This window comes from Lathamus discolor, chromosome Z, assembly GCF_037157495.1.
Source record: "Lathamus discolor isolate bLatDis1 chromosome Z, bLatDis1.hap1, whole genome shotgun sequence".
NCBI lineage: Eukaryota > Metazoa > Chordata > Aves > Psittaciformes > Psittacidae > Lathamus > Lathamus discolor.
This window is the reverse complement of record NC_088909.1, coordinates 22410112-22422680: the sequence shown is the minus strand read 5'-3', so window position 1 is coordinate 22422680 and position 12569 is coordinate 22410112. Positions and strand designations below refer to the sequence as shown.

Genomic DNA, 12569 nt, shown 5'->3' with positions numbered 1-12569 from the left:
CGCGTGAGTGCAGAACAAAGAGGATGCAGCTTATAAAGAAGAGAGGGCTCCTGAGGAGACCAATGGCTGTAACTTCATGCAGTAATGGGGCGTGTGGGTGGGCGGCTCAAAGATGCAGTGTGTTTTGTGGACACCCTGATAACACCCGCTGGGGGCCGTGTGGCTCGCATGCAGGTGGTGAAGGAGAAGCTGCTGTGTCACGCCATCGTGGGCAAGGAGGGAGTGAAGAATCTGATCGTGCAAGTGGACGTCACGTGCGAGTTCATTGCTCCTGCTCTGCAAATATCCAGCAGAGAAATCACTTTCCGGGTGGAGAAGGTGAGTCTCTGCATTGCATCCTGGCACTGACTGGTGTGGCTGGGGTGTGCCTGTGTCCTAAGGAGGAAGTTCTCCAAGTCCACAGAGCTTTGGCTGTTGACTTGAGCCAGGCCCAGCTTTTGTCATGAATGCCGAGATCATTATTTCACCCCTGTGGGGCTGGGGACAGTCTCCGCAGCTCTATTCTGCCCTTCTCGAGGTGGAGACAGAATTGAGCTGCTGAGCCAAGGGCACGGGCTGAGATGTGGGACCCATGAGAGCAGCGTGGGCTTTGGAAGAGCCACTTGGTGTGCTGGGGCTGCAGGTGGAGAGCAGATCCCTCCTCACCCTCCCTGAGGTGGTGGTGAGAGGAGTGAGGATGCTGCTAGAGATGAGGCTGTTCTCTAAGTTGAGCCAGGTAGAACTGAGATTACAGCTGCTCTGGCGAGGGGGAGCATGCCCCCCTCTAGAGAGACGCCAGTGTCTGTAGGCAGGGTTTTGAGGATCTTCCAAGGTGTGGTGATGTCCGAGCAGCGATCGTGTAGGGAAGCTGAGAAAAGCTGAGATTCCTGTCAACTCCTCAAGCTGATGAGGAAAAACTGGCATCTCTTGCGCCTCTTTGCCTTCCCTGCCGTCGGTATGGGTGCTGCCTCTTTGCCTTTCCCAAGCCTCACCTTCTTCAAAGGACCCACGAGTGCCCTTCAGCTGCAGCGATGAGAGCACCAGTGCAACGTGTGTGCCCTTTAGTGTCTGGATCCCGACTCCTGCATCACCTTTCCCCGTCACGTGAGGTGTCTGAAAAAGAGCAGATAGCTCATGATTTAGTTTCTGCGGTTTCAGGTCTCTCCTCCACTTCCCAGGCTTCCAGAGAAGCACAAATCCTGTGAGCAGGCGGTTCACATCTAATCAGAAGCTTTTCAGCTCCCCCTGATGTCTGCCTGTGGTCTGCTTGATGCCACATGCTCCCATGTGTTGCGTGCTGCGACACTGCAGGAGTTGGATGCCAATGCATCCACAATTAGTTTCCCAAAGACTGTCTAGTTTAAATAAACCATGCAGGAAGCGCGGAGCAATGCATGGACAGGAGGAAAAGGCTTAGGCTGAGCTTAGCTTTGAGGCTGCAACATCTTGTCAGTGGAGCAGGGGCAGCAGGTTGCGGCCAGACTGTTGAGGTTTGGAGCTGTCTGCATGTGCCCGTGAATGTTCAAAGCTGACCTCGGGCTGCTGCAGGCTGTCCGCTGCAGGCCATATCCTGCTTGCTTGCCTCCTCTGAGCAGCATCACTGCCTTACAGGCCTGGCAGAGCTGATAGTGTGGTAAGAAACTACTGTATGGGAGTGGAAATGGCCTTGTGCCTTGTGCCTGTGTGTCCTCTCTGGGCAGGAGAGGACACACAACTGGAGCCAGAGTGGGTTCACTTTCTGTTTTGGATCTTGCTGAAGCAGCTGCCTCCTCTGGGGGGCTGCTCCCTCATCTGTACGCGAGACTGTTTCCCTGTCCCCTGGGGAAGGCTGTGGGTTCTAAACGCGAAAGCGTCTGCTAGAGTTGGAGGACAAACTTTGCAGAGGGGTAGAAACCAATCAAAAGAGTAAATAGAGATGGATGCACTTTTGGGGTTGGAAAATTTGAAATGCGTCTGAAGGGGAGGAGGTCCATGGCCACTTCAAGGTCATTTTTTCTTGTCTCCTGTTTCTGTAGCACCCCGGTGATGTCCTGGCTGTGATGTACAAGCCTCTCTCTGTAAAGAACATGTGCTCGCTGCCCCTCAGCGTGGTCCTTGCCTTAGAGCAGCCCTTCTCCATCTGCACTGCGGACCAGCAGCCTCTCCCTGCAGATGCTCAGGTGAGCAGCCCCGGACTGTCTTGCTGCTGGGCTTTGAAGGGGGATGAACGTGGTGGTGTGTCTCTGTTGGGAGGTCCTCCATGATGGAAGTGTGTTCTGTAGAGTCTGCAGTAAAGTGGCCCGAGCTAAATCAGATATGAAACGAGCTGCTGAAGGAAACAGAATGCCATCTGAATCGGGAAGAGACCTCCTGGCTTGAAGACAGGGGGAGGAGGGAGCAGGCACCCAGCTGTGGGCAAGCTGTAGGAAAGGTGTCTGCTGGAAGGCATGCCAGCTCTCCAGCAGCCATCTTCAGATAAGCTGGGGAACAGCTTGCTGTCTTTGAGGGCAGCCCTGCCTTTGGGAAGGCTGAGGTAGGCTTCTCCAGCTGCTGTCTGGCTCCTGCCCTGGTGTGTGCGGAAGGTGTTGGGCATGGGCTCTGCAGTGCACGTGTTGTCAGAGGTGCAGCCACCGCTGTGCTGCAGGCTAAAGGAGTTCCTCCAGAGTGAGGGCGAAGGCCTGGGTGCCAGAGTGCTGCTTTGGTTGTGTTTAGCAGGTGGCTTCTGCGGCTCCAGAATTCAGGAGACCAATGTGGATTTCCTCTTGTATTGGTGCAGAGCACAGAACCGTGAGCCTCAGGCAGCTTCAGAAAAAAGTGCGGTGCTTGGTCAGACGGCGTGAAGAAAATGAAGGATGAAGCGAGAAGCCCGTGTTGGGGTCACACGTTGAACATTTTCTCTTCATCTGCTTGCAGCCCATGAAGCTGAGGACAGGGGAGGAACTTCAACTCTGCATCGGATTTAACCCTGCTTATGAGGAGGATTTGCTTATCCGGGCAGCGGAGAAGGCTCTGAAGATCAAGTTCCTGGAGCATCCTCACGAAGAGCAGGTCACCGTCCGGGGAGAAGTCTACTTCCCGAATCTCCAGATCCAGACCACGGCCGTGGACTTTGGCTGCATCTTGAATGACACCAAGGATGTGCGTTACATGGAGATGACCAACTGCAGCCCACTGGTTGTCCAGTACCACTGGGCATTCCTGAAGGACAGCCAGGTGAACCCAGTGAGGTATGCGCACCTCTCCCCCTCCTGGAAGCTCTTCTTCCTGGTGTCCTGATTGTGGTTTGCAAAGCCTGAGGCCATTTGCCTGATCTGCCAAATTGTTTTCAACCTTCCCTTGAGGAAATCACACCTCTCAGTTGTGCTCAGCCAAGGTGCTCAGGGAACAGGTGATCTCCACCGGTTTGATGCTGGGAAGGAGACAGCATTCTCCAGCCAGGCTGGGACTGTAGGACACTACTGACCCTTTTCACATAGCCATAAGCTGGAGTCCTGCTTTATCTCTGCAGCTGCAAAGCCATGCTTCGGCACTTGGAGAAGCGGATGTAGAAGGTGTCCTTTCCTGCTAAGCCCATCTGTTGTCATTTTGTACTAAGATCCTACCCAGGCACTGCCATCAGAGTGACACACTGCTGTCGCAGTCCCTTGCTCTGCTTTGCTGTAGGCCTGTATGGGTTCCTGGGGGCAGGAGGGCTGATGTAGAAAGCTGCTTTCTCAGATCTTCGTGGCCTGAGGCAAACAGCCCCTTGAAGTGAGTGTTCATCTCTTGAACTGCACGTCACATTCACAGAAGAGCTATGTAGAGTTTTAGTGAGGAATGGCAGGTTCTGCTGTGACTTTAGGTCCAGCTGTAGATGCTGGAGGGAGCCCTTGTATGGACATCCCTGGGAAGGAGGACCATGCAGTGGTGGTCTATGGTTTCCAAGGCCAAGAGCAAACTTGTAGTGGTGCTGAAGCACATCTAGAAGCAAATTCCTAGTGCTCCTTCTGCTGCGGCTTCTCTGCATAGCACAAAAGTCTGCTCTGGGCAGTTTGAAGGACGGTAGCAAATGGTTTTCAGTAATGCCCTAGGAAACCCAGCAAAGTTCACCACATGGCACTGAAGCGCTGTTATTACAAACAAGGGAAATGATCAAGAAGCAGCTGTGTGAAGGGAATTGGGATCTGACTCGGAGGAGGTGACCTCTTGGGAACTGGAGATGAGCTGTGGCTATTAGGAGGGCTTGGGGGAGACGACTAGGGCACTGGAGCACTCCGGGGTGCTCCGCAGACACCATGGGATGCTGTGTGCCAGAGCTGGAAATGAAGATGGTCTCCAAGGTGTTACCACCTCAAAGTGTTCATTAGGAGCCTGCAGAAGAGCAGCGTGTCAGATGTTATTTCTGGTCCACACTAAGCACTGTTGGTATTCTAAATTATCAGCTCTAACTCAGTCTGACATGGAGGGAATCAAACATCAGGTCTCATGAAGGGGAGATCAAAGACTGGAACTTTCCCTACCTGGGACCTTGCTGGAGCTGGTCATCAGAGACTCCCAGGATCAGTCGCGCACGTTTATTTTGGTCAGGAGAGAAAAATGCTGTTTCTCTGCCTCAACAAGACTTTGTGTGTTTACATTTTTTTCTTTCTAATTGTCCAGCCCGTTCTTTCCTCCTTGCTCTTTGGTCATTGCTGCTACCTGGGGCAGAGTGATCATATGAGCAACACAATCCAACTGTTGCTGTGTGGCTGGACATAGGCAGTGTAGACCAACGTGTGCCCTTTCTCTGACTTCTGAGGCATGAATCTCTCATGGTTACTCTTGTTGTAGACCCACGTGGTTAGAGACAGACTAACCCTAAGCCTCACCCCTTGGACGTCTGAGAGCTCAAAGCTGAGCTAAGACTTTGCACCAAGGTGTTTTCTCCAGTGACGGAATGGATCTTCAGAATCACGCAGCAGGAGATAGCAGATCTGGAGGCAAGCAGTTGCCAGCTGCCTGCAGCGCTGCTGTGCCAGTGTCATTGCCAGGCGTTGACCTGCTCCATCCCAGTTTTGGAGCTCATTGCTGAGCTCACACCACTGATGCCCCCGCAGGGGCCCCATCCTGCCGAGGAGCTGCTGTGCAGACTTCCCTCCCTCCCACTGCAAGGTCCCTGAGCAAAGGTCTGTTCTTTTTCCAGGTTCATGGAGACAGAGCCCCTCGCCTTGGGTGTGGAGGAGGTAAGTGGGAATCTGTCTCACTTCCACATTTCCAGTGTAGCAAGCAGTTACGTACTCCCACTCCCACTGGTGTCCTGGGTGCTGCTGCCGGAGTGGCCTCATGTCATAACAAGCGCATCGCTGGTCATTGGAGAGGCCACATGGGAGGTGTTATAGGGCTGGTCAAGAACACTCCTTGTGCGGCAGCTATGGAGGACTTTATCCATCTTGGTCCTCATCAAGTGGTGGGTAGGAAATTCCTGCAGCAGCATTTGCTGCAGCAGCATTTGCTGCGGCAGCATTTGCTGCAGCATCTGGAGAGAGCAGGATGTGAATCAGAGACAGGGAAAAGCATGAGGAGTGCGAGGAGCTGGGCTGGATCCTGCCCCCGGCTCCACAGGCTCTCAGCTCCCAGTCTCGTGTTCTTCTGAGGTCAGGAAAAGGTGTTTTTGAAGGCAAGTTCTGCAGCAGAGAGAATTTCTTGCTGCCAGGAGACATCACAAATGAATGTAGTGTATTAGCTACTGCATTAATTGGGACTGTGGGAGAAGGTTTTCCCCATGGTCTCTCCGTTGGTGAGTGGAACGGCTGCAGTGTGAGATGAGGATGATGTTGCCTGTGTTTGAGGAAGAGGCCCCTGCAGCCACGTCTGTCCTTTGGCCCAAGCCGAGGCTGCTCTCCTGCATCAATCCCGTGCTCCACGTGTGGATCTCTCCTCCCTGCGTGCAGGTTTTCGATATCCTGCCGCTGCACGGTGAGCTGCAGCCGGGCCAGAGCCAGCGCGTCTGCTTCTCCTTCTTCGGCCACGCCAACACCGTCAGCCAGGTCACGGCGCTGTGCAGGGTGGAGGGAGGCCCGAGCTACGAGGTGGCTCTGCGTGGGGAGGCCTCGCGCATCAGCTACCTCCTGGACACCACCGAGATCGACTGCGGGCTGCAGGTGCCGCACGCTGCTCTTGTCAGTGCTCCTTGCCTCCAAGCATGACCGGTGGGCTGCTGCCCACCCGGGTCCAGGGCTCTCCCCCCTTCCCAGCTGCTTCGCTGGCTCTGTGGCTTGGAAGTCCAACGTTTGGGGGATACCTCCAAGCTGGCGTTTAATGGCCATCTCCACCCCAGCCCAGCCCAAAGCTGGGAATCCCTCCTCTAACTAACGCTGCCTCCTGGGGCAGGCAGGATCCCAGTGGTGATCTGCAGAGGGATGTGTCCCTGAGACATCCATCCGCTGATCTGCTCCTAAAGCCCAAATGAGGTGCTCTCTTTTAATGCTCCTGATTCATCAACCAAGGAGGCAGCTGACCTGGGCTTCCAGTCACCGTAGCCGGATAGAATGTCCCCGAATAACCCTCACTGTACTTCTTTCCTGTTACAACCCCCACAGCTGTTTCCAGCTGTTGGCCCTTGTGTGCGTTGCCCTCTCTCCCTCCCTTTTGGCTTGTGTTGTGCCCACAAATACTTGTGTGCAGGTGCCTTTTCTCCTGAAATGCCCCAATGCCTCCTCCTGCGTTTCAGCTCGCAGTTGGGTGACACCTTCAAGTGCAGAGAGCTTGTGTCCCCTACTTGCTTTATTACTGATCTTTCCATGGTTGCTATTGCACCTCTGCCACAAATAGCTGTTCCTGTGTAGGGCCCAGGGGTACCCTGTGGCCGCGGGCTGCCCAGGCTAACCCAGAGAGCCCAGTGCCCATCTCTCCTGTGCGCTCCCTGCTTCTGGGCTGTGTTCCTTTGCTTTCAACCCGATGGAAGAGGAATGAAATTCTCGGCAGCAGACGTGTGCCTGTAACTTCCTGCTCTTCTGCCCTCTCCTTAGGTGTTTAACAAAGTCACGGAAGCAGCGGTGACCCTGCAAAACAGTGGGAAGCTGGGATTTGCCTTTGCGGTGCTGAGCCCCGGCACAGGCACTGCAGCCAGCCCTCTGCCTGGCGTGCCCCTGGTCGTGCCCAGCAGGGTGAGTAGCACAAGGGCTTCACCCGGTCTGTGTCAGGCTGCCCAGGAGAGCGTTTTGGGGGAAAACAGGGGGAATGAACACACAAGCCCCATCCAAAACCAGCCAGGAGACACAAGGCTGTGAGCGACTGTTGCAGAGGCAGAGGAGGTCCATCGAGCAGAATCCTAACGGAGCCCCTGATTGTCCTTGGGCGCCGCTGGCTCTGCTGTCCTACAGCAAGCACCAGTGGGAGGCACGAGTGCTCCGGGAGCTCTTTGGAGCTGAGAGCTGAGCTCTCTGGTTTTGCCATCACTGGAGCATCACTCCATCCCAGCTTGTCATCCTGCCTGGGTGTCTTAGAGCTGGAGCAGTGTTCCTGTCTTGGTGCCCTTTTGCGATGGGAAGAGGAAGCCAAAGGGCCAAGTGGCTTCCACCTTCCTCAGTGCCTGTCCGTCTGAGGGGTGACATGCTGATGTCCTCTCCTGTAAGCTGCTGCCAGGAGCTGCTGGCCCTGCTGGAAGCAGAGGCCCTTCTCCGTTCTTCCAGAGCAGCTGGTGAAAGAGCTTTGGTTTGTTGTGCCTGGCTCTGGCTAGCAGAGGGTAAACCCTGTGAGCAGAAGAGCTGTGAGACTCAGGCATTTGGATACAGGAAAGCTGGAGGTGGTGATGTCTGATGTTTTCTTATGTATGAGAACCTGTCTTGTGTTCTCAGCGCGTCTGTCATGTGAGCCATCCCTCCACTGAATCCTCTTTGGTACACTACGTCCCTCCCTCTTGTGTGCCCTGCAGGGTTACGTTGAACCTGGCAAGCAGCAAGTGCTGAAAGTGTATTACCTGCCAGGAGTGCCTGGAGTCTTCTGCAGGGCTTTCCAGATCCAACTGGGTCACCTGGAGCCAGAAAAAATCTCCCTGAAAGGAGAGGGGACCTTTCCCAGGATCCACTTGGACCTGCCCAGGAACATCAAAGGTGAGCACTGCCTGTCTGCTCGGCTTTCCCCCATGCCATATGCCCACAGGGCAGCTCACAGGCACCTCCAGCAGGCCTGGAGGTTTCAGGGCTGTCAGACCGGGTCAGCCCTCTGGTTGCTTCTTTAGCCTCTGGCAGACGAGCCCATGTGGGCTTTGCCGCAGGAACCATCGTGCACAGCTTGCCAAGAGGTCTGGGAAGATGATGGCTGGGCAGAAAAGCTTGGGAAAGCTGTAATAGAGGCTGGCAGGGATTTTGACAGGGGTTGGGTTTGCATCACGCTGTGGGGCTGAGATGCTCCTGTGTGGCGAGAAAGACGGGTGGGGGTGAGAAGCAGCAGGATCTCCTTTCCCTACATTGCTGGAGCAGTTTGTGTCTGGGTGTCGGGGGAATGGGGCTTCCCGTCTTCCGTGGGATTTGTGCTGCCCCACTGCTATGGGTGGTGTCCTGTGCTTTCAGGCAACGCCAAATATGAGAAGATCCTCCTAAAGGCCAAAGAAAAGCTGGACAAAGGCAGCCAGAGAGAAGAGGCCATTGCTTTGGGGGAGGCTGTGGCAGCCGAGCCCCGCGTGGACGACTCGGGCACCGTGGTGAGTAGAGCTGCTGCCCTGTCCCGCACGTGCCACCCTCCTGCGAGACACTGGAGCCCCTGCGCCCCACGGCAGCTGCCCAGGTCCCTGCCGGCACTGGGCACCTCCCTGCACGCCCCTGGCCACGGAGTGTGTCAGCTCAGCGTGCCCCTTGGGCTGCCCACCTCTGGGAGTTGTCCCTCGTGGCGATGCGCCAGCTCCTGACTACCCCAGGGAGATGCTGAAAGCTGTGCTCGGGCAGTTGGGTTTCTGGTGCTCTGAAGGACACACAGGGCGGTGCTGGGGGGTTTGTTGCTCACCGGCCAAACCCTGCCAGGTTTACAGAGCGTAAAGCAGCAGCCTGAATGCATCCTGAGGCTTTGCTGTGTATCTCCAGGAGGCTCCAGCTCTCTCATGGTTCCCTTTCCAGGAGAGCTTTTGTCCAGGCTGCTTTGGCACTGACTGGAGGCAGGGACATACTTGGAGCTTTGGAAGGTTTCTGGCTTGTTTGTGTGTCTGTCCAGATCAGCTTTGATAACTGGGCAGGCAGAGACACTGGAGTTCATTTCTGTGGGGATATGATCCTGCCTGAGAGAGCAGGAAGTGTCACAGACACCGATCAGTGAGGCAGACTGACTCCATCGCCCCTCTCAACAAGAGCAGGGTGGGATCCTCCACCCGAGACAAGCTTGTGCCTTGGGAAGGACCTTGGCTAACCAGCCCCTGTCTTTCCTTTCCTCAGTGGGATGCTCAGCTGCAGATGCAGATGGAGGAGATGCTGATTGAGGAACATGCCCTGGAGCAGCAGAAAGCTCTCGCCTCCCGTCCCCCAGAGGACACTGCCTTTCACCAGCGTGTACATCGGAGGCTTCTCAAGTTAGTAGGGACTCCTGTAGCCTGTCTTCAGGGGCCGCGAGGGTAACAGCCAGCAGTGCAGCCCTGCCCCTGAGAGCTCCTTGTGTCTCAGAGTTGGGAATAGCTGAAGACTTCCGAAAGGGCCTGATGCTGAGAGCTACGCCGTGCTCCCTCTGGGCAGCTCGGTGTCCTCACTTGCACAGTGCTACCCTGAGCTCTGGAGGTGCTCCACTCCCCACAGTTGCTGGGTTCTGTTCTCAGAGCTGAGGGGGTGCAGACCAGCAAGCCCTTGCAGACAGCACAGGCACCACCCCTGCTGACCAGCTGTGAAAGGGGCATCTCCAAGCCGGTGTCTTTGTGCCGAGAAGCAGACCCCACTAAGCAGGAAGAGCAGGGAATGGTCCAGATCCCTTATGTGCTTTTCCAAGTGGGATTGCCTGCAAAAAGACCTTCACAGCAATCTTGTAGTGTTGGTTACTGCACGCGATACTCTCAAGCGCTGCTTTGGGGACAGATCTGGCTGCAGAGCAGTGGAGGTATCCTCTGCAAGGAAATCCTATGAGAAGGTCCTGAAGCAGTTTCAGGCTTGGGCCGGACACCAGCTTAGCAGTTTCATTGAGACCCGTGGAGACGCAGTGGACTTCTCTGCAATGGCTTTTCACAGCATAGGAACTGTGTCCAGTACCCACTTTAAACTGACTCGAAGATCCCGTTGGTGGCTGATAAATCCTAGGCCCTGCACTCCCCATGACTTAGCCAAGTCTTATTACTGGGTGCTCAGGTCAGGCCTTGGGTTTCCTGGGCTTGGCTTGAGTTTTCACAGCAGTGGATACAGAATTATCCACTCCATTTGCTTCTCCACCCCACGCCATGCTGGGCTTTACAGAGTGTCCTTCCTCCTCCTTTCAGAGCTGAGCTGCCCGAATACGTCCTGGACCTTGGCTATGTCTTTCCTGGTGACATCCACACACACATGGTGAAGATCACCAACACCGGGCACTTCCCTGCATCTTTCAAGGCCGATGGATATGTCCTGTATAACACAGGTAACCAGTGGCTTCACGGGGGCTTGAAGGGGCTGTCTCTGCCACATCAGCTGGAGCCATTGGGCATGGGGAGATTTGAGTACTTCCTTGGGCAGCTTTTTCCTCCTTAGTACCCCTCTGGCCGGTGCCCTGTTCAAGAGCGTGAATTCTGTCGAGCAGTGCCCAGAGACCTGGTCTGCCTGTGGCTGCCCTAAAAAGTCATTGCAGGGGCCAGATGGGCTGATCAGCGTGATCGCCTCTCAGCATCTTCTGCTCTTGGCTCCCGTGAGCACCATCGGAGTTTCTTTGTGCACTCTGAGGGTTTATGTTGCAGCCAGATGGACCCTCTGTGGTTCGGAAGTGCTTTGTTTAGAGTTCCTAGTGCCAGAGCACTTCTGCTCAGCCTTATTGAACGGCCTGTGGGATCCTGTGCCGTATCGAAACAGGCTTCTCAAAGAGGCCTTGGGGTAAGGCTGCAGCTCCGTCACACGGGGACTGCTGTCTGTGAGGGGTGGCCAGGCGTCTCTTCTAAGCCGCTGTCCAGGGAACACCACAGCATTTGGTATCTTAGTTGGAAATTGTCCTTTGGAGAGGTGTATGCGTCCTTCCCTGAGATGCCTGCTGAAGGAATTGCTGGAGCTCCTCAACCAATGTGGTTCGGTTTTACCCTGCAACCCCTGGATTCTGGCTGTGAAAATCCTTTTGCTTTGGGCAGTGACAAGGGGAGAAGAGCAGCTTCTCTGGAGATGGAAAGGGGTCTTTCACAGAGCTGCCAGCCAGGACACCCCTGTGGCCTTGCCATGCTCCTGAGCCATTTCCTGTTGCTTGTGTATCTCAGCTGCTTGATTTTCCTGTGTTCAGGCTTCAGCGTGTGCCTGGACCTTGTGAAGCGCCTGCCCTGCTGTGAGACCAAGACATTTGAAGTGTGCTTCGACCCACAAAGTGCCAACGTGCCCCTGGGAAAGGTGGATGTGCTCCTGCCCATCAAGGTAGGCCAGCTTGTGGGGCAGGCAGCAGGTTGGGCACAGCAGCGAGTGTCAGCCGGGCTCTCAACTGGATGCTCTGTCCTTCTCTAGGTCAGAGGAGGCCCCACGTTCCAGGTCCACCTCCGTGCCATTGTGGCTGAGCCATCCCTCTGCCTCTCGAGGGACAGGCTGGAGTTCTCCTCTGTCCAGTGTGGGCAGTGGCAGGAAGAAACCATCCAGCTCCACAACACGTCCCAGGTCCCCTGTAAATGGTCCATGAGCATGAATGAGGCTGTTAAGGAGGTAAAGCACAGACAACGTGTAACACACAACTTCTCGGTTGGGTTTTCTTTGCCTCTCTTGGCTTTCCCGCCCCTCTGGCTGCCTGAGCACTTGGGCTGCAGCTCGCTTGAGGAAGCTTTTGAGGGTACAGAGCAAGGCTGGTTCACCTGGGCCTGCTCACTAGCTGATGCTTCACTTCTCTGCCATCTTCACCCATTCCTCCCCCTCCGAGAACACTGCTTCCCCATCTGCCTGCCCTGCCAACATGTTTGCCCTCCAGTTCTAGGCAGGGGTGGCCACGTCTGGGTGGGATGAAGGTGCTCCCTGCACCGTGCCAGCATCTCGGAGCACTGCAGGAACCGAGGGTCTGTCCTCGCAGACCAAGGAGACCTCACGCGACTGGTTTCTGTGCGCAGGTGGACAAGCATCTGCCAGCGAGCGAGCATGACAAGCTGTGGGAGGAGATGAGGCCCGCGCCCTGTGGCTTTGAGGTGCTGCCCTCAGGTGGAACCCTCGCTCCAGGACAGCAGTGCCATGTCCAAGTCCGTTTTTCACCCACGGAAGAGGTGAGTTTGGTGGGTGTCACCCCCAGGAGGTCTGTCAGGGCAGTGTGGTAAGGGGAGGCCAGCACAGGGAGCGGGGAATGAGCTCTGCCTCCGCGTGGAGCTTTCTGCCAGCCCTGTGCCCACCGTTCCTCAGTTTCCCCTGCACGGTCCCACGCAGTTTGGGAGTCAGCTTAAATGGTGGAGCATTCCCAAAGGCAGTTTGCATGTGGCCACCGTGACTTGGAAACTGGCAGCGTGTGACAGGATGGACCCAAGTGCTTCCATGGCTTGGGACAGTCGC

The 12569-nt window shown here is 55.6% G+C and overlaps 2 protein-coding genes across 2 annotated transcripts in view; both read left to right on the top strand.

Moving 5' to 3' along the window:
* Positions 1–84: 84 nt before the first annotated feature.
* On the top strand, positions 85–9518 carry LOC136005851 (hydrocephalus-inducing protein homolog). The gene is made up of 9 exons (XM_065663744.1): positions 85–318; positions 1995–2138; positions 2872–3185; positions 5120–5159; positions 5868–6077; positions 6945–7082; positions 7850–8027; positions 8487–8617; positions 9339–9518. Exons 1-9 carry the CDS (start codon positions 85–87, stop codon positions 9516–9518), a joined length of 1569 nt encoding a protein of 522 aa, XP_065519816.1.
* Positions 9519–11445: 1927 nt separating this feature from the next.
* The window catches only part of LOC136005850 (hydrocephalus-inducing protein-like), an 85354-nt gene continuing 84230 nt past the window's right edge, over positions 11446–12569 (top strand). The window contains exons 1-3 of the mRNA XM_065663743.1: positions 11446–11465; positions 11558–11744; positions 12140–12289. Of these exons, the coding sequence (XP_065519815.1) occupies positions 11446–11465; positions 11558–11744; positions 12140–12289 (357 nt within the window). The remainder of the gene's footprint in view (positions 11466–11557; positions 11745–12139; positions 12290–12569) is intronic.

Excerpts from the sequence above, each read along its gene's own strand:
- LOC136005851 (XM_065663744.1), top strand. The coding sequence starts at position 85 with ATGGGGCGTGTGGGTGGGCGGCTCAAAGATGCAGTGTGTTTTGTGGAC. Across the intron at positions 3,186-5,119 it reads AGCCAGGTGAACCCAGTGAG|GTTCATGGAGACAGAGCCCC; the intron begins GTATGCGCACCT and ends TTCTTTTTCCAG. Across the intron at positions 8,618-9,338 it reads TGGACGACTCGGGCACCGTG|TGGGATGCTCAGCTGCAGAT; the intron begins GTGAGTAGAGCT and ends TCCTTTCCTCAG.